The sequence below is a fragment of the Magallana gigas genome, chromosome 4 (genome assembly GCF_963853765.1).
Source record: "Magallana gigas chromosome 4, xbMagGiga1.1, whole genome shotgun sequence".
NCBI lineage: Eukaryota > Metazoa > Mollusca > Bivalvia > Ostreida > Ostreidae > Magallana > Magallana gigas.
The window spans coordinates 56,010,681-56,031,210 of record NC_088856.1 but is presented as its reverse complement, the minus strand read 5'-3'; the positions used below and the strand labels follow the sequence as shown (position 1 = coordinate 56,031,210).

At 35.1% G+C, this 20,530-nt stretch overlaps 2 protein-coding genes across 5 annotated transcripts; one reads left to right on the top strand and one right to left on the bottom strand.

Annotated features, from left to right (window-relative positions):
- Positions 1-766: 766 nt before the first annotated feature.
- On the bottom strand, positions 767-9,939 carry LOC105326466 (uncharacterized). Of its 4 annotated transcripts, none has more exons than XM_066083130.1 (5): positions 9,792-9,939; positions 6,003-6,131; positions 3,624-3,744; positions 2,949-3,042; positions 767-2,304 (listed from the first exon to the last, which is right to left on the bottom strand). In XM_066083130.1, exons 1-5 carry the CDS (start codon positions 9,814-9,816, stop codon positions 1,348-1,350), a joined length of 1,326 nt encoding a protein of 441 aa, XP_065939202.1. In that variant the 5' UTR covers positions 9,817-9,939; the 3' UTR covers positions 767-1,347. The 4 variants fall into 4 exon arrangements, with proteins under 4 accessions (XP_065939202.1, XP_011424823.3, XP_034308052.2 ...); XM_011426521.4 differs by having other exon boundaries at positions 3,624-3,756; positions 9,792-9,937; XM_034452161.2 differs by lacking the exon at positions 9,792-9,939 and adding an exon at positions 6,405-6,591.
- Positions 9,940-14,636: 4,697 nt separating this feature from the next.
- Positions 14,637-19,886, top strand: LOC105326465 (uncharacterized). The gene is made up of 8 exons (XM_011426518.4): positions 14,637-14,789; positions 14,983-15,052; positions 15,170-15,274; positions 15,448-15,552; positions 16,077-16,121; positions 18,016-18,150; positions 18,623-18,736; positions 19,146-19,886. The coding sequence occupies exons 1-8, from the start codon at positions 14,730-14,732 to the stop codon at positions 19,766-19,768; spliced, it is 1,257 nt and encodes a 418-aa protein (XP_011424820.2). The 5' UTR covers positions 14,637-14,729; the 3' UTR covers positions 19,769-19,886.
- Positions 19,887-20,530: the final 644 nt, after the last annotated feature.

Sequence of the window (20,530 nt, the reverse complement as noted above, 5' to 3'; positions counted from 1 at the left end):
ACTAAATATTGAATTTGAAGTGATAAAGTCTATTTTAGCATCTTATATTTGCATAAAATTCACATATTTACACAATTCTTGAATATTTGAAATGGGGAAGGAATTCTGGATGCTTTCCTGTGTCACATATTTCGACATCAACAATTTGTTAATGATATAACTTGGATGAAATATTGTTTTGAAAGTGTCAGACAATGAAATACAAACAAAACAAAATACAGTACCAACATGGAAAGGCATGTCATGGTAGAAACACAGTTTAATTTTAATGAAGTCTCTAATCAACTACGGCACACTTCCCTAATGTAATAATACATAACTAGTGCCTGTTTGGGGGGGGGGGGGTGACGGTGGAAATTGAAACCCCGAAAAAACCATTGTCAATCGACGCCACAATGGTTTTCTCATGGGTGTCAATTTCAACTGTTACCCTCCCAAACAGGCACTGTGTATGTTATTGTGTTAAAAAAATTAATGCTTTTATTTTTGTTATCTATTCGCATTATTTTACACACAACTGTGAAACTCCAGGCGCCTAATTTACGCGCATGTAACAATTCGTTGTGTTACCCGTTGGCAATGTTGAAAACGCTGAGGGTAATAGAACAGATTATTAACTTAATCCGCTTTCAGTACTAGTATTTTACATGAAAGCATACTGTAGTATATTGTTGTGTTAGCTCTTTGTGCCATAGAAATAGAGTTAATCGGCATATCTTAACTATATACGACTAAAATGAAATATTGCATAAAAGAGAACAATAGATATATTTGCACATCATTTATTCCAATTATATAATTATTTAGTTTAATATTTATATTTATCATAGTTTGAAATCTATAGTTAAGTATTTATTCATATATCAGTGTCGACCGATTATATATCATTCATTGCTGTATTGTCAAAATAAACTCAAGACATAACGATGTTTTAAATATATAGTTAATCAACGTCAGTAATTATAAGCAATTTGTTATAAAAAGTCCAAAGCCCTCAAAGCTTAATAAGATAATTAATATAATGTCCTATTAAAAAACGGTATGCTTCAAATTAAAAAAAAACACATAAAAATTAAAAAGCAGTCCTTTCATAAAAGAAAAAAAAACCAATCTGATTTAAGCAAGATCCCTTCATCCTCTCTTTTGTAGAGAAGCTCGTATAAACTCAACACGACTTTGTTCGACAAATTAATATCACTGGGAGATCTCAAGCATTCCCTTGGATCACAGTGGAGTTCATTGTTAAGTTCAGAGGCCTCTTACTTCAAGGGTCGCCTTCCTCTTAAAAGCAAAGCGGACACGTTATCACCAAAAACATATGTCGCATTGAAACACAAGTAGATCACACTATTTTTTCACTTGTGCGTAGGCAGGAATACTGCCGACTTTTGTTTTCTGACCGTGAGAGAAATCAGCCACTAAATCCACGTAGTTATGTTTTTGGAGTTCCGAAGCCTCTAGGTATGATGTCCGATTTAAATTTCCCGCCGCGTTTTCCAGATCTAAGTATTCATTGGACGGCAAAGAGGTTTGAGTTGGTTTAGCGTTTGAATCGCTCTCTTTGGCCAGCGTGAAATAAGTATTGCTCAACCTGTTCGATACTTCCACTTGTTGACTTTTCGTGTTGGGATTTTTTGGTTCTGAATTCACACTAATAACTATTTCACTATTCACATTTGGGTCTCTCTCGGCGTTTTCGGTGCTGCATCTTGGCTCGGAATTATTTTCAAGTGCATGCACAGATTCTGTAGGGATTATAACGCCTTGAGAGTTAGTTTTGCACAACCCGCTTTCCGAATTAACTCTGTTCACTTTCTCCAGACAGAAATACCCATCGCTTTGATTGATTGTTGGTGCTTCTGCGACGTTAGTGTCAATGTTGTTTGATTCTAAAACAAAGTACTCGCCTGTTGCCTTGGCGTCTGACTCGTATTTTAGAATCTGGCTTTGTCTGAGAGCATCATACGGGTTACCGTCCACGTAGTCCATCTGCATCCTTTTGGAAGACGCCAGGTGATGGTATTCGTTACGGGCACGGTCTTTGACACTGTCTGAGCCGATCTCCGTATAGTCATCAATGGCTTTCACCGTGTCCTTGTTATTGATTGCTTCCGGTATAGCCGGAAGTGGCTGAGCTCGCTTGTAGTCCGTGGTGTAGGTAATGGTGGTGTCCGTACTTCCGGTGCTCTCTCCATCCTCACTCAGCAGGCGCCGCATGGCGGAGAAAGGGTTGGTCACGCCTTTTATTTTGCCTTTTTGTTTCCGAGTTGGCAGTTTTAGTCCATGGTTATAAGTTGGATCTCTCTAGAAATAAAGAAATCAAGTCGAAATCATTAGTTCATACTTTTCATTAAAATCTTTGTTTTGTGACACTGACCAATAATTAGTTATGATTGTTTATGACGTCACTAGACGTCATTATTGGCATGGACTGCCAACGCTGAGTGTTTATGACGTCACAAGACGCCTTGGGCGCTTTCCATTAACGTTGCCTCGCCGGCGACGTTATCGGGAAACGGTGACGTTAATGGAACAGTTGGCAACGTCACAATGCTCCAACGAGGCTTAAAACTGATACTTATCCCAAAATTTTGTCCAGACATTTTGGCTATTTGCAGTTTTAATGTTTTTGATGTAGATCTAGTAGGACAAGCTTTAGTTACAGAAATCCAGTATTGTTAAATATGGTAACCTAGACGACATATTGTTTCCTAATCGGCAATGATAAGATGCATCGCCACAATCGCTCGCCGGCGAAACACGTTCCAGCATTCGGCAACGAAGGCAACACCGGCAAATCAGGCGATGCCTGTTTAATGGAAAGCACCCTTGGATTCATTTATGACGTCACTAGACGTCATGGTTTTATTTATTAGCGGGGACGTCCCACGCTGATTTGTTTATGATGTCACTAGATGTCTTGGTTTTTTTTATCGGCATGAACTTACCATGCTGAGAGTTTCGTAAGTACACCCATCCTCTGAGTCCGTGATATTGGTCAGCGTACTGGCCACTATCTTGTACTCGCCTTCAATCACCTTTCTGAAAATTCAAATCAATTGTTTCAAAATAAACTCCATCTGATTCACGTTATGAGTGGCCGCCCTTCAGTATTATGATACCTAACGCCTCTTGAAAAGAAATAAACTAAATACATTACTATATTACATTACGAACATCAGTATTTACTTTAGCTTTTTGTAACAGATGCAAATAGAAATAGGCCTACTGTTAACTGTATGATTTTCAAAGCTGGCCTGATTAGAACTTTTAACTAAATATAGGATTTAATTTTGTAAACCGTCTCTGCTTAAAAGTGTTCCGGACTTCAACCATATACTGTTATTATAAGGTTACTATTAAATTGAATAAAATTAATATGATATTGCACTGATCACAACTGGTTTTCTTAAGAGAAAAAAGCATTGCAGACACGTTTCATTGAATTTGTTTACGATGAAAGTTGATTTCATTTCTTACCCACGAATTAACAATCGCAGCTTACTACTTGAGAAAGGTGACTCTAATTTAAGAAATTTCCAAGTATAGAATGGGGGAAGCGGGGGGGGGGGGGGGGCGGCAGAGAGGGGGGGGGGGGTAGGTTGACAACTGGGTTTGCCTACCTTTTCTTTCGCTCCCTCTTTGCAGCGCACAGACAGCACACGGTGATAAAACAGGCCACCACAACAAAGGCCGCTATTCCCGCTATAACAGGGACCAGGTACAAGCTCCAGAACCCAGGCTCTACAGATTTATCTATAGGTCAAAATCATATCAACAGAATTATCTATAATAAGTCAAAATCATATCAACAGAATCGACTATGACAAGGTCAAAATCATATCTACAGAATTCACTATATCAAGGTCAAATATTGTTCATATCTACAGGATTCACTATATTAAGGTCAAATATTGTTCATATCTACAGAATTCATTCCAACGAGGTCAAAATATGATTCATGTGTCATGTTGTAAATGTTGTATTTACTGACACCCGCTAAATTGATAAGAGTTACAGCGCACTTATTATGCGATTTCGCCTACAATATTTTTACAACCATAAGGCATTTTTAGTATTATTCAATATTTAGTTAAAATATATTATAAAAGAAACGCAAATTACGCAATTTCCATCTTACACGACATTTATTTAATAAAATCTTCATTTTTCTGTTAGGGGTATATAGAAAAATAGATAGTATGCATTTTAAAAAGTTGGATATTTGACTATTTGAACCACTTTAAACCAAAAAAAATGACTAAATTATGTTCTACATGTATGACACTACATGTTTACATTGAAGTAATTTTGGTTTAATCTGGTCTTCGTACTGAAATTTAGACAAATATTTCAATTAGTGATTTTTTCTAATATATTCATGTATATAGCCACATATACATTAAAGTGTTATAATTATGCATGGCCTAGTGGTATCGAGGTGGTCTTTTTTGATTTTGCGGTCGCTGGATCGATTACCAAGTAGTAAATTTTTTTTTATTTTCACTTAAAGCATGATAAAAATAGAGAGTTTATATTACATGTGTCTAATTTGCTGCATTTTAAGCACATCCAATGTAAACAGCCATTAATGGCACTACACTCTACACTTACATTCATTACATTTGCTGGAAATTATCACAGTTCATAATTTCAACCAACTTTATACACAGAGTCCTACATATTCATTTGTCGATGGTTTCATGTATTTATGAAAAATCAGTGGTTACAGACACAATGATTAAATCAGTACCTGTAGAGACAGGTACCTGAATCTATTTTAAGTAACAGGTACTTTCCGTTCAAACACGGGTAAAGCCGAAAGTTTAACAAGGTCATAATATTGTTCATATTATACATTATTTAGTTAAATAGAGTCCTATATATTCATTTGTCGGTCCAGTTTTCCTGAATTTATGATAAATCAGTGGTTACAGACACCATTATAAAATCAGTAGCTGTAGCGACAGGTACCTGTATCTATTTTTTATTAACAGGTACTTTCCGTTCAAACACGAATGCAGGCGAAATAACGGGAAAAGGCGCCATACCTCTTTACAATATGAGACATGCTTTATTGCGCAATGTTTGTAACACCAAAACAACCTCCCAAAAACCAACAAGTAACACTTAGCTATTAATTTCAACCAAGTCCCAAAAATATAGAAATGTTTCATGTTGCGAATTTGAACTTTTAATATAACAAAAGAGCTAGGATTAACTACTTTAGTTTAAAAATGGCATCGACCAACTCCTCTTTAAAGGAATTCTAATTATCTAAAACATGTCTGTACATTTACATTCATCCCTCACACACTTAGATTAAGACCCAAATATAGGATCAAAGTCGACACCAACTCCTTACTTAAGATATCTATTTTATACTTAAAAACCAGTACAGATTCTTCAGCGTCATTAAAAGAGGTAAAATCAGTAACGACATAATTATTTTCACCCTGAATTCCGTTAGCTGCAGACCTGTAGTTCAACAGACAAATCGGGTTGACGAACCGTGGAGCTACACGTATATCCACGTGAAAAAATTGTATATCTATTGTGCACATGAATTTACGCGCGACTTTGGACTTATTAGCCTCATCAACGAATATGTCCTTTGAAAAAGATATTTAGAGGCAAGTTCAGTTATGACGTCAAAAGTAAAATGTTTCATTATTTTTTTTGAACTGAAATTATAGATATTCGTTAAAGAGGTTAATATGCCCCAAAAACCGCGCGGAACTTCTTGTGCGCAGTAAATTTACACTAACAGTTTTCCATATGGATTGACCTCTAGCTTCATAGTCCGTCAACTTGTGGAGCTGCAGTTCTGCAGCTAGAGACACGCCGACTCTCACACTTATTCACCCTTCACAAACACTTACTGAAAAGTCCCCCAACATACCCCAATTTTTATGCAGTTGACATTAGAAGATAAATTCCTAACTGCGTAAATATACAGAACTTTGGTGCTCACTTTGATAAAACTGGATCTACTTATTTACCTGCGTTTCTATTGACCGATTTGGTGGTAGGCTGCGCAGTCGTTTCCGACGGGGTGTAATTCGCTGGTTTTTCGTCCTTATCAAAGTAGAACTGATAGCAGACGTCCAAATTAAACTTATAAGTTTTTTCTGAAAATAAAATAAGGAACGAATTCAATATCCCCCAAAAGGTCATATGAAACATATAAATCTACCAATCGATAATGGAGATCGGACAAAAAACTAAGTCAGTGTTCCTCCTATCCGCCACCCTGATATCTGTGAACATTTCAGCAAACAGTGCGCGATGAATCCAGCTCAAAATTTGGCTATAATTTCCCTACATTATTGTAGGAAACTAAACTCCGTTCAGTGAGCAAGGCACCAATACAAAATGATGGTGGGGGCCGATAGATATCTTACCCATCCTTGTTAGGACCCGGGTGTTTCGGGCCAGTCTTCCTCCGTCCATTCAGCCCCGTGATATCATGGTCTTACTCACGTCTGCTCTGACAATCCAAGATTGACACTACCAAAAGCCAGCTAACAACTACAAACACTACGTCACTTGTTGGAGTTTCCGTCAGTCAAACCAAGCCGGAAATGCCCTCTTTATCCTTCAAACTTGTACATTTTTATGTAAAGTGGGTTATAGCTTTAGAATAAACGCATTTGCATGTGTAAGTACCCTGTGTAATCGTCCTATCAGATGGGTCAGGGCGGTACTTACATGTAGTTAAACAAGGAACATGTTCATCGGTAACGATCATCTATCAAACGAAAATGTGGGGTATATTTCTTTTCCAAAGTAAGTGTTAGGATAAAATATGGAACATCAAAACTACACTAAAGAGAGAGAGAGAGAGAGAGAGAGAGAGAGAGAGAGAGAGACTTGTCAGAGAGATGAAAAGAGCGAGACCGCGAAATATAAGTAGAGAAAAAGACAGGCACAGAACACAGAGAGAAAAGTGTAAGATAGAATGGAATACCGGTAGTGTCATTTGACCTTCGCTACTTTGTAGCTTAAATAAAGATATATGTTACTAGTATTGTATGATTTGGCTGGGCTTATGTAAAAAGAGATCTTGTTGTCTATTTTTGGATGCAGATATTTAATTAAACATATGCTCGTACTTCCTTGCAGGAATAAAAGTTATAGCTAATATTTTAAAACATACACGGTACATACGTTTCCTCTTTACAATTAAAAATCTTTCAGTTTCCTATTTCTCATTTCTATATAATATTAATCATTGCATAATGACTTAAGCAGTTCAACCAGCATTATAGATATATTACATGACACTGCATGGGAAGATGGCATACCGGGATAGTTGGCCTTCGGTGACAGGAAAAGCCCTAGAATGGTGTGTTACCCGACGCCGAAGGCCGAGGGCGATACAACGCACTATCGGTCCTTTCTGTCAGCCTACCGGGCCTTTCTGTCGGCGAGGGACATATATTTCTGGTATTGCTGCCCAAGAATCATGTAACGTGTGTTATATAACTTTTATAAAAACAAAAACAATATCGGTTTACGAACATATCTGCTTCATTAACAAATGCAATTTGTTGACACATGATCACATCCTTCAAATTAGTATTTTTTTTTTATAAATTCGATCGGTGATTTTCAATAATAATGATGATATTATGAAGAACAGTGTTGTTTATTGATTGCATCATTTTAGCTTACTTTCCTGTGAAATATATCTGTTTCCGAGAGGAAATATATAACTGTTTCCGGTGTTATTTAGCAATTTTCAGGGCAGAGATATAAAGTAAATTCATCTGTGACATCACCAGAAAACGCAAAAAATGCAAAAATGTTTTCTTTTAATCAATAAAATTATGCAAGACATATAAATTCAAATGATGTTGTCCCGATAATTTTGATGTTGCATTTGATTTGCAAATGGTTCCTTGTATTTATTATATTTCCATGTGAAATGCGGTAGAAAATATCATAAAATGACATCAATATCAATTATCTATGCACAAATATGAAAGAATTAAAATTTTGAATTGACCTGAAAATTTGAACTAATCTGTTTATTATCCTCTCGCGCAACTTGTTGCGTATGGATATAGCACCGCTGCTTTGCGTGTTTGTGTATGTATGTGTGTCCATCTCGGCCTTTTAAGCAAAATTTAAAGTAAAACCCTCGCATGCATGCATGTTTATAAAATTTTGTACAAATTAAAAGCATGGTTTAAAAACAAAACTTGTTCGTTTTCAAGTAATAATGTTAAATATTTATTAAAATATCGTTAATCAAAACACTTAAAAAAGACATTTTATGTACAACATGACAATAGACATTTCCTGTTCGCGAAAGTAAACATTTCAAACACTTGATATTTAGTTGGATTTGGGCCTGGAAAGGTAAAAAGCAAGCGGTTTTTTTTCAGAAATGGGGAGTTAGAAGGATGTCCAACGTGTAAAACTGGGTCGAGGCAAGCAGGAGAGAGATTAAGTTAATCCGTATTAAATCAAAACAAGCAGCTTTTTAAGACGCATTTCGGGCTAAATTTCCCAAAATACTACAAGAGAAGAACAGGTCTATAAGTCAGAAGAGAGGCTTTGACGAGTATCATCAACAATATTAACTGGGAATCCATTTCATATTCGCTGTATATACGTTACTCTATTTAAAAAATCGGGGGTTGAAATAACTGCATTTATTCGAATTTTCCCATACAGCAGACTATAAATCGCTAGATCTTTAGCTACATTTCCTATTCATTAAGAAAATGCGTTTGTGTAATTGTGTTCGCTAGTAATGTAAGGAATTATACAATCAGGTAAATGTAACCCCCAATGGATACACCCCAGAGCGTGCATGGGGATAGGAATAACGAAATACTTTAATTCAAAAAGGTAAGAAGATGAATATTTGGTACCTTTAAAATTATGCAGATTCTACCAGATGAGCATGATCTTACATGTACCTTTAAAATAATCCATTTCCATTTTATCATGTGGTCCCTTGAAATCATATAAACTAATGCATTAAGATTTTATTCAATACAAGAAAAAAAAATCAAAATGGTTTGAAATACATTATCTCCAAGAGAATAATGGTGAGTTGAACTTTGTACTAGAATAATGTACAAATCAATGTGTTCTCCATTACTTTATACTCAAGCAATGATCATACAATTCCTGTTAGAAATGCTTACAGTAACGAACACTCGATTCTTAATAATAATATTAAAGTGTTTAGCTACAAAACGTGTTGCTGAAAATATATCAGAATTGACCATAAAAATTAGCAAAACCAGCTCGTTATTTTCTTCTTTGTGGTGTGTTTTTTATGTAAACAACCAATGATGATTCATACAACAGTTATATTTTTTCGGCCCATTTGACGCTAGTGTCAATATGATTTCTTGTCTTCTTTGTAATGTAACTTGGGTCATACACATCCCCGAGTGGACATGAACCAAACGATTGACTTCGATATTGACAACAGATATGCAAAGTGAGCATATTGTATTAAAGTTTTATTTAAATCTCTTAAAACTCTTTCAGCTGAGTTTCCATAATAGCGATTTTGTTTTTGATTTCCTTTTACATGTAATGTTGGTTCAATATAGGTAAATTCTACTGAATGAGCAGCATCAACCTGCTAGTCTTATGACGTTAACGGTTGAACCTTAAGTGTATGCTGCAGGAAACGACCAAGGAGACGAAAGTTAGGCACGGAGCAAAGTTCATCAGGACATAACCAAATTATAACGTATTCATCTTCCTATCCTTAAAAAATGGGAACAAAATCAAGAAATATATGAAATAAAAATCTTTACCGTAGTCATGCATTGTTTCCACCATTGTACAAATTTCTTGTTGTTGCTGTCACGTGATCACAAGTACTAGTGATTTGTGAGTCAGATCTCAAATATCCCCGCTCCCACTTCCAGCAGTATAAAGCGATCATTTTGTTTGTTGTATAGTAATTGAAACGAGATTAAAATCGACAAGTGCCCAATGTACTTCTAATGATCATGCACGTAGTAACGCTTGCGCTATCAATATACCCCTATGCTTTGTTATGTACACTTTAGAGTTTAAAATTCATACATTCGTTCAGCAAAAAAAAAAAGAAAATAAAAAAGCCCACACAAACAAACAGATCAACAAACAAAAAATCAAATAAATATAAAACACAGAAACCAAGGATTTAATAATGAATATCATTACCTCAATGGTTTTGCCCCCGAAGATTGCGGGCATATTTGTGTTTAGTTTATCCTTTGGCTTTCTCCCCATCTTATGTAATTCAATTATAATTTTAAAAAATGCTTTTCAATAAAAGATCACATGGTGGCATGGTTTGTTTGGACCTAATCTTTTTAAAACGAAATGTTACGTTTCGGGATCGCACGATGTATCCTAAAAGTTCGATCGGGATCGATATTCCTCGATCAAAGCCGACCTTACCTTTTTTTTTGGGGGGGGGGGGTGTAACTTCAAATTCACTCTAAATTTTCTTTGTTTATTCCAATTTTTTACATACTACCAAAAAAGTGAGGGGGGGGGGGGGGGACTCCATGATGATTCAATTTTTTATATGTACATTAAAGACATTAGTTGCTGCGAGAAAAAGTTGGGGGGGGGGCACCCCCTCCCGATGCTACGTGCCTGAAGGATGAAAGAAGCATCCCAAGGTTCATAGTGAAATAGCAAATATAGCAGGGAAATGGCGGTATGAAATAGGTCGTATTATTTTAATGAAATACAGGTAAAGTCTGCTGCATACATATGTTTATGCATTATTTAAGCCATATTGAGTCAATTCACATTAATTTTAATAACACCCCACCCCCTTGAAAAAAAAAACATTAACAACAAAAATCCATTATGGGAACAAACAAATCATTTTGAATACAAAACAGAATTATATCGCTAAATGTTACATCTAAAGCAATTCTATTATATATTTTTTCTGCTCTCTTTTCTTCAGATTGAAAATCTTGTAAAATTAATTTGTTTGATCGTCCGTTGGTAGAACCCCCCCCCCCCCCCCCCCCTACGTACCAGTTATATTCCTTGTGCTGAACAACAATATTACGTAATATTTGAAAATGTTCATAGCCTGCATATCTCACAAATCACAAAGGACAAAGGACACTGTCACACAGTCCATGTCACGCACGCAGTCCGACGATTGTAAATTGTTTCAACTCAGTCTGTTTATCGTCTTCAAAAAAAAATGCATCATCTTCTGAGGAAAAAATGATATAAAAAGTAGATAATGTACAGATATTGCGGATGTACGCTACAGAATATCTCTATATAGCTGATGTACGCTACAGAATATCTCTATATAGCGATGTACGCTACAGAATATCTCTATATAGCGATGTACGCTACAGAATATCTCTATATAGCTATGTACGCTACAGAATATCTCTATATAGCTGAACCTACATGTACATGTATCGGATGTACGCTACAGAATATCTCTATATAGCTGAGAACCTACATGTACATGTATATGTATCTCGGCAATAAATTGTCGTTCTTTGTCAATTGTCACCTTAACAACTGTTTGTTGTATATACAGATATATGTAATTAAGACGAAATGTTTAACAAAATAAGATACAAAAAAACAGTATATAAAGTTTTTTTGTCAAAAAAAAAAAACAAACAAACAAACAAACTTGTGGGAAAAATTCATTAAAAAAATTATTTACATAATTTATTTAGTTTCTCATTAGGACGCAGTTTTTCATAATAAGCTGGCAGGTTGATATTATCGTTAAACTCTACGGAAATATTACTCTGTGTATGTATACGTTGCAAGTCAGATTTGACAATGTATATAAATATACAAAAATATTCAGTAATGAAGAGCATGAATATGAAATGAGTGAAAATGTTCTGAAGTTCTCCGGAAATACAATGTATGAACTTAGTCACGTGTTCTGGAAGAACTGGAAGAACAACCAATTTGCCCTGCATGCGAACACTGCCGAACAGCGAAACAACAACGGTCAGTCTAGCCTTTAGAAAAAGTTACACGTACATCCACGTCTTTTGTCACAAAGGTGACTAGCGACCACTAACCCTGTGTAAAGATTTAAATCGTTCTTTGTATCCGATTTAGGTTTTTCTTTTTCCACATTTGAAACAGTTTTTTCCCATTTACGCTTGTAGAATACTCAAATATAATTTAACAAATTGTTGGCAAATTAATTAAATTATCATTCTCTTAGGGGTAGATAACACTATTTAAATTTTCATAATTTTGGGGCTCTAACAATATCGTGAGTAAGCTTTACATCAAATCCCACACCTATTTCAAACGAAGATTAAAAAAGTGATACGTTGGTTTATAATAAGATCTGTATATATTCCCCAAATCCAAGCAAAGTAAGGGAAAACTCATTATGTTGCAAAAACAGATGATCCGATTTGTTGCAGATAATTTGCGGACTGACTAGAATATTAAGTCAAGAATTAGAATGAATTTTTAAAGTAAAATAAGCATTAAATAACCGTTTTTATCATATGACTGATAAATTCCTAGCTAATCTAAAACCTAAGAGAAACAGCTGCGCAATAACCGTATATTATACTGGCCAAAATTTCTAGCGCCCCACATTTACTTTTTTAATATTTACAAAACTTTTACATCAGTTTTCAAGTGCCACTATCGACTGCTGTTTAAAATGCTAAACTGTTCATGTCCAAAAAAAATTGTAAACGAGTAAGTAATTACTCGACCATGACCGTATTTGTTGAGTAGGTGTTCGATATGTTTCTCGGACGTGTTTTTCAAAAGAACTCGATTCGATAGATTCCCTCTTTAACTGATTGTACAAAGCACTAAAAAAATTTAGAACAATGCTGTGCATTTTGCTTTTTTTTTTTTATTTTATTATTATTTTTTTAACCTTTAAAAATGGAGTCCTAAACAATAAAAGAGCTTTCCCTAATTCAAAATTTTTCGTCCCATATCGTTAGATTTTTTATAGAGACCACTAAATCATTCTAAGGCTTTACCGGAAGAACAGTGCAACCGGTAGTGTTGAAGACTCACCATGAAGGTCAAAACGTAATGTAACGACACGTCAATGTTACCGCTACATTAGGGTAAATCACCTACCGCTACATTAGGGTAAATCACCTTTCCGATAGGCACAGTACAGCACGCGAAACTGCACGGCACATTTTAGAATAATAAAGAATCTATTAAACTCCCTGCCACGTGAGTTCATTTTATAATAGCTCCAAAGAAAAAACTCTGAGAAAGGACTTGAGTAAAAATTCTATATACATAAAGATTAAGGCAATAGCAAACATTATAATTCATACCTTTAAATTTATAGCAAAACAATCCAATCTTAAAAGCAAACGTTTTTTAAAGTTAATAACGAATTACTTAAATTTGAAAGATCAAAATGATTTGTTACTGGCATTTTTAGTAAACGTGTTTTACAGTAAGTGTACTGTTTCGAAAATTTAAAAAGACATTGATCACTTAATCGTCAAAAAATCATACAATCATACAGTCAAATAGTTTTGTTGAAGAATAAACCAAAACATAAAAACCTTTGATAAAAGTCGATATTGAATTCTTAGTTTTGGGTCTTGGAAGCTTGTTAAGCACACTTTACTTATTCTAAACACTTGTAGTGGTTACCAGATTGTTTATACTCAACAAATCTTTTGATAAGGTTTTATCCCTGTCAATATATTTCAAAATAAAAATCTTTTTTGTTCTATATGCAGCTTTGAAAAAAGAAGACATGCATTTCCTTCACACGTGCGTGGCTAGTAAGTAGTAATATTCATAATTGTTAAACATACGCTCTTGAAGTTAAATATTGATTCAAAGTTACATTGTAGGCGTGAACTCTCACATACATGATTTATTGCCTAAACATCTCGCTGATTCAAAGTAATACCTTTTCATTCATATTGAGACAATGAAACTATTGGATTCCCCCTATATCGTATTTGGAGACTATTCCATCTACATCGAGTCTGTTTGAATAATGTATGGCGATTTCCACATATATCGGAACAATGAAAAACATATTGGGGCTATCTAATTATTACGACCATTCAATTCATACTAAGACCAAATCAATGGCTTTTATGAGCCGTACAGTATAACACCAATAGTGAAGAGTTCCTCAGCATCCGAATTTTGCAGAACTAGACCACATAAACAAATGGTTTTTATTCAATCGGGGAATCTTTATGGGATGTTGTTATAAGCGCAAATGGGGGAATGTATGAAGTACTAATGTTATGATTTTTATATCTTAGGGTACCTGCACCTTGGTTTTGACTTGTATATTAATTGCGCGATAAAATGCAGTTAAGCACTGTTCTTTTTTAATTGGAACTGAAGAACGACGTTGTTAACCATGCAATATCAACATGTCTAGCGGGATTTTGTTGCATTGACAACAAGATCTCAAATTCACAAAAATTAATCTATGTTACCTCATAGATTGACCAGGGTTAAATATCCACATCACGATTTTTAAAGTTAACTTTATTAACACAAATATTTTACCTTTGGTATTTACTAAAAAAATAATAACAAGCGAGCGGAATCTCTAATCCCGGATTATTCATTCATAATGGTCCGCTTAAAACACCCACACCTTGTTAACTCGGCATTGAATCCTTTGACAGAGAGATTAAAGATTAATAGTTTTAATCCCAATTTTTCTGACCCCGTCTCTATGATTTAATCGACGTGAATTCATCGACATTAACAACATGGCGGCCAAAGAGTGGTGCGTGATTATTCTTTGTCTGACGGCTGTGACAGCATCACCCGTAAGTCTCTCTCTCTCTCTCTCTCTCTCTCTCTCTCTCTCTCTCTCTCTCTCTCTCTCTCTCTCTCCGTGCTTTTGTCCTTTTTGCTTTTGCTCAAATAACTCTCTTTTTTTGTTATTTTTTATCAAATAAAATGAAATCCCAAAAGCTTTATCTAAATGTTTTTTAATTGATACTTTCGTTTCCTAAAAAGGTAAAAAGAAATAAGGATGCAAGGGGTGTCATGGGCCCCATGTCTTTATCGCCGGACCAGATTGAGGAAGGTACACACAGAGAGAGAGAGAGAGAGAGAGAGAGAGAGAGAGAGAGAGAGAGAGAGAGAGAGAGAGAGAGAGAGAGAGAGAGTAAAAGTAATCACTTTGCATCATCATCTATTGCAGCATTTAAACACCTGCCAAAAGAAACAATCAGAGCCATTGCTAAAGAAATGAATGAAAAGATAAACGATGCTGTGGAAATGGCGGAAAGGATGAGTAAAATTAAAGGTAAGAGAGAAATGTTTTAAAGACATGCATGTGTAAATGAAGGAATTGATTTCTATGATATTGACACTCTCTACCATCGGCTCATACATTCACGTGTCTGAGAGAGGAACGAACGACAACTCTGCATGGGAGATTGTAACATTGACACCATTTGTACATGCTTGTATATTTAGAACCAATCCGAGAGGACATGACACCCGATCCGGAAATTATGAAAGAATCCGGGTTTTTGATGGAAGATTCCGCCGAGTTGTCCGATCTATTAAACTCCCTGCCACGTGAGTTCATTTTATAATAGCTCCAAAGAAAAAACTCTGAGAAAGGACTTGAGTAAAAATTCTATATACATAAAGATTAAGGCAATAGCAAACATTATAATTCATACCTTTAAATTTATAGCAAAACAATCCAATCTTAAAAGCAAACGTTTTTTAAAGTTAATAACGAATTACTTAAATTTGAAAGATCAAAATGATTTGTTACTGGCATTTTTAGTAAACGTGTTTTACAGTAAGTGTACTGTTTCGAAAATTTAAAAAGACATTGATCACTTAATCGTCAAAAAATCATACAATCATACAGTCAAATAGTTTTGTTGAAGAATAAACCAAAACATAAAAACCTTTGATAAAAGTCGATATTGAATTCTTAGTTTTGGGTCTTGGAAGCTTGTTAAGCACACTTTACTTATTCTAAACACTTGTAGTGGTTACCAGATTGTTTATACTCAACAAATCTTTTGATAAGGTTTTATCCCTGTCAATATATTTCAAAATAAAAATCTTTTTTGTTCTATATGCAGCTTTGAAAAAAGAAGACATGCATTTCCTTCACACGTGCGTGGCTAGTAAGTAGTAATATTCATAATTGTTAAACATACGCTCTTGAAGTTAAATATGGATTCAAAGTTACATTGTAGGCGTGAACTCTCACATACATGATTTATTGCCTAAACTTCTCGCTGATTCAAAGTAATACCTTTTCATTCATATTGAGACAATGAAACTATTGAATTCCTCCTATATCGTATTTGGAGACTATTCCATCTACATCGAGTCTGTTTGAATATGTATGGCGATTTCCACATATATCGGAACAATGTAAAACATATTGGGGCTATCTAATTATTACGACCATTCAATTCATACTAAGACTATTCCAAACTGGACTATTCCAACCATACAGAGACTATTTAATACCTGGACTATTTAATACCGAGACTATTTAATACCGAGACTATACAATACCTAGACTATTCAATAACGAGACTATTCAATACCGAGACTATTCAATACCGAGACTATTTAATACCGAGACTTTTTAATAACGAGACTATTTTATACCGAGCCTATTTAATACCGAGACTATACAATCCCTAAACTATTCAATACCGAGACTATTCAATACCGAGACTATTTAATACCGAAACTATTTAATAGCAAGACTATTTAATACCGAGACTATTTAATACTGAGACTATACAATACCTAGACTATTCAATAACGAGACTATTCAATACCGATACTATTCAATACCTAGACTATTTAATAATAATGAAACTATTTAATACCGAGACTATTTAATAACGAGACTATTTAATACCGAGATTTTTTAATACCGAGACTATTCAATAACGAGACTATTCAATTCCTAGACTATTTAATAACGAGACTATTTCATACCGAGACTATTTAATACCGAGACTATTTAATTCCGAGACTATTTAATAACGAGACTATTTAATACCGAGACTATTTAATAATAATACCGAGACTATTTAATAACGAGACTATTTAATACCTAGACTATTTAATAACGAGACTATTTAATACCGAGACTATTTATTAATAATACCGAGACTTTTTAATAACGAGACTATTTAATACCTAGACTATTTAATAACGAGACTATTTAATACCGAAATTATTCCGACCATATCGAGACTATTCATTACTATGACTTAACACTACCGAGACTATTCCAACCATACCAAGACTATTGTCATGTTGTGAATTTACACTCATTTAATTGAAAGTCTTATTTTCAAACACTTGGTTAGTCTGTTTCACCACGTACCCCTTTCTACCAAAGCAACGATTTGTGTCCAACAATTCTGTATAACTGTACCTTTTATATAATGAACTGTAACAGTTCCATCTTAAGTTGTAATGTGGGTTCAACAACTGCTAATGATTCTTAAAACGTTCCCAATATTTGGAGGATAACAACTCGTAATCCGTATTAATACCATTAAATCAAACACGATGATTATTTTTAACTTATTTTCAATATCATTTTCCTCGAGTTATCTTTGAACAAGATTTGAGACTTGTATCTAAACTAAGTCAAAACGCTTTATTCCTAGTCTGTGGACGGGCGGGCGTTGTTCTATGGCCTAATGTATCAAATGGTTCATCCGCAGTATTTTGTGGTCCCGCAAACATAAACCGGACCTGTTATTACAGCTGCATTACTGCTGTATTACGTTATTACTTCTGTATTACTCTCCTTCTTGCGATCTGTACTCCTCTACTTATACCAGCAGACTAACCAATGATACGCAGACGCGCTTTCTATTTATACCCTACGTCAAATTTGTTGACTTATTGCATTGTCATCAAAACGTTTGAGACAGTTTACCCAACCCAAGAAGTAGCTTATGATTTAATATATTTGATGAACCCTGATTGCTTTATTAACATAGTTAAAGAATTTTTTACACCCTTGTTTGTATTCCCCAGGAGCCGAGGAGACAGACTTCAATGAGTTCACCGACAGACGAAGTCTAATGAATGAGGTCCTGAGGCAGGTGTTTACATGTACCGCCATCGGCCTCAACCTCATGGAGTCAGAGACCTACCTGGACGACCTCACAGGTGAATAAAGGGCATGTGAGTTAATGTAAAACAGAGGTATAGCCTATCCGAGATTACTGTGGAATCAAATTTGTTGGGGCCAGATTTCGTGGATTGAAGGTTTTTTGGTTCATTAAAATCTGTGGGAATATTTTGTTTTTTTCGGATGCTTAGCTTTCCAGTTTCAGTAAGAAAACTAACTCTATCACAATTTATTTTCGTCGAGGATGTTATTTCAAGAGCTATCAAGAATACCACGGAATTCACAGCAGTGTAAAACAGAGCTGTAGCCTATTTGAGACTACTTTATTTTAAGAAAATTGATTATTGGTGTTGATATGAGTCAGAGGAATATATGTACATGTAGCTTATATGGATTTAAGGCAGACGATTCTGTGGAGATTGCTTCTTTTATAGGGTTAATGTTAATCAGAAGAATATCCGCTTTGTCTCCATCCTATATAGTCTGGTATGTTGTTTCTCTATTTCCCAGACGAGGAGCTCACGATTGACGAGTTTGTCCACAGGTTTCAGAAAATCCAACAGATGTCAGTAGAGTTCCTCCACCTCGGCGGATTCGTCTTCCAATTCTCCAGACGCATTGAGAGTAAGTTCTAGAATCACGTCGTTTATGAAACACGGGTAGCACTTGTTTTTGTATCAATAAAAAACTTCATAAAATGAAAAACGCGGAGCACATGGCTCAGTGGTCATAGGCGTTACGCCAGCAACCAAAAGGTCGCTGGTTCAAACCCCGCTGTGATCATTTGATTTTCGTGTTGTGCAATTAGAAAAGGCATTTTATCCACATTGTCTCAGTACACGAAGCTGAGATTAGGTAGTAGGGACGTAACCTGTGCTGTACTGTTGTCCCACCCAGGGGGGAGCTAATGACTCTTATCCGCTTAGCACCACGAAAACAGTGTATTTTCCTTATGTGCCTTCATGGAAAGGAAAAGGGTTTAACTTAAAAAAAAAACCCACATTGGTCATAACAAAATAACGGGTTTTTTCAGGTCACTTTGGAACTGTATCCAACAATGAATTGGTTCTAGGAGACGCCGGTAAAACAAACGGAAACGACCCAAATGAGGCAACTGTAACCAAAGACCCGTATGTCCATCACAGTTCAAAGGACGAAGGGGTCGAGATCGGGGATGGTAAAACAGAAAGTAACGATGGTCATACAAGTAAAACTGATGTCAAACTTGATGAAGCCGTGAATGAGTTAAAGAGGCTCTTTGGTTCAAAGAAGATAACAGGGCTTAAAGACAAGGTTAAAAGCAAGATCAAGAATCTTATCGGAGGCGGAAAGGATAAAGGGGCGGGAAAAGATTCAACCGAAAAAACAAAACGTCCTGACAACAAGGCTGAAGAGGATAAAAAAGATGAGCAAGGAAAATTCAGCTTGCTGAAAGACAAACTGAAAAATCTTCTATCAGATTTTTCTGATGACAAAAGAAACATCAGTCCCGAAAATGGAAAGACGCCTGCCGAAGTTGATAGTAAAGAGAAGAAAGTACAGGACGCAGATCAGTCTGACATGACTGGGAAAGATCAAAGCTCAGACCGTGAAGTCTTGTTTCAACTCCTCTCCAAGCGACGACAGATTTTAAAAAGGGAAAACAAACTAGATTAAGTGTGAACTAATTTTGACAAATGAAAGCCTGCATTTTACAAGGTTTTTTTTCATTAAGACTTATTTCTCCCAACAATCTATATAAAACAAATCTGCCTGAATTTAAATAAATATGTTAAAAATTATTAAATGTAGCGAAATTTGACAACTTGTTATGTTTTTATTATTTCTGTAAAATATTGTAAATATTCAAAATAATCTACGAATTGTAAACGTTTTCAAAAAGCAATAAATTATTTAAACTAGACTCTTGTTGCAAAAGCAACAAAAAGGTCTTCCGTTTTGATATACATGTATCAATTCAACTGTAAGACATTGCTTCTCTCATATAGAAAAAAAGTGGATATGATAATTATTGTGAATGATATATCCAGACGTAACTTCTAATAAAAACAACGGAATGAAAAAGAAAATCAATTTTTGAAGTAATTTTTGTGACGACCGGAAGTAACGCCGAGCTAAACAAAAATGTTAACCATTTGTACAATCATAAGTCAATCTTACTTAAAGTTTGGTTGTTCACATCCCTGATCTCTTTGAAACAATATTTTTTGTCTCGGGACCGGAAACGGACGAAAGGAAGTGATAAATGAAAACAAAAGATGGTTTTTCTCGTACATTAGCTTAACGAACATCACTGTTTATCAGGCTAGATGAAACACCCAAGAAACTCAGTTAAACTTGTTAAAAACAGGATTTGTCTGAACCCTTCCAGTAAGAACCGGAAGTGACAGTTGACAAAATTTAATCCGTTAAACACAT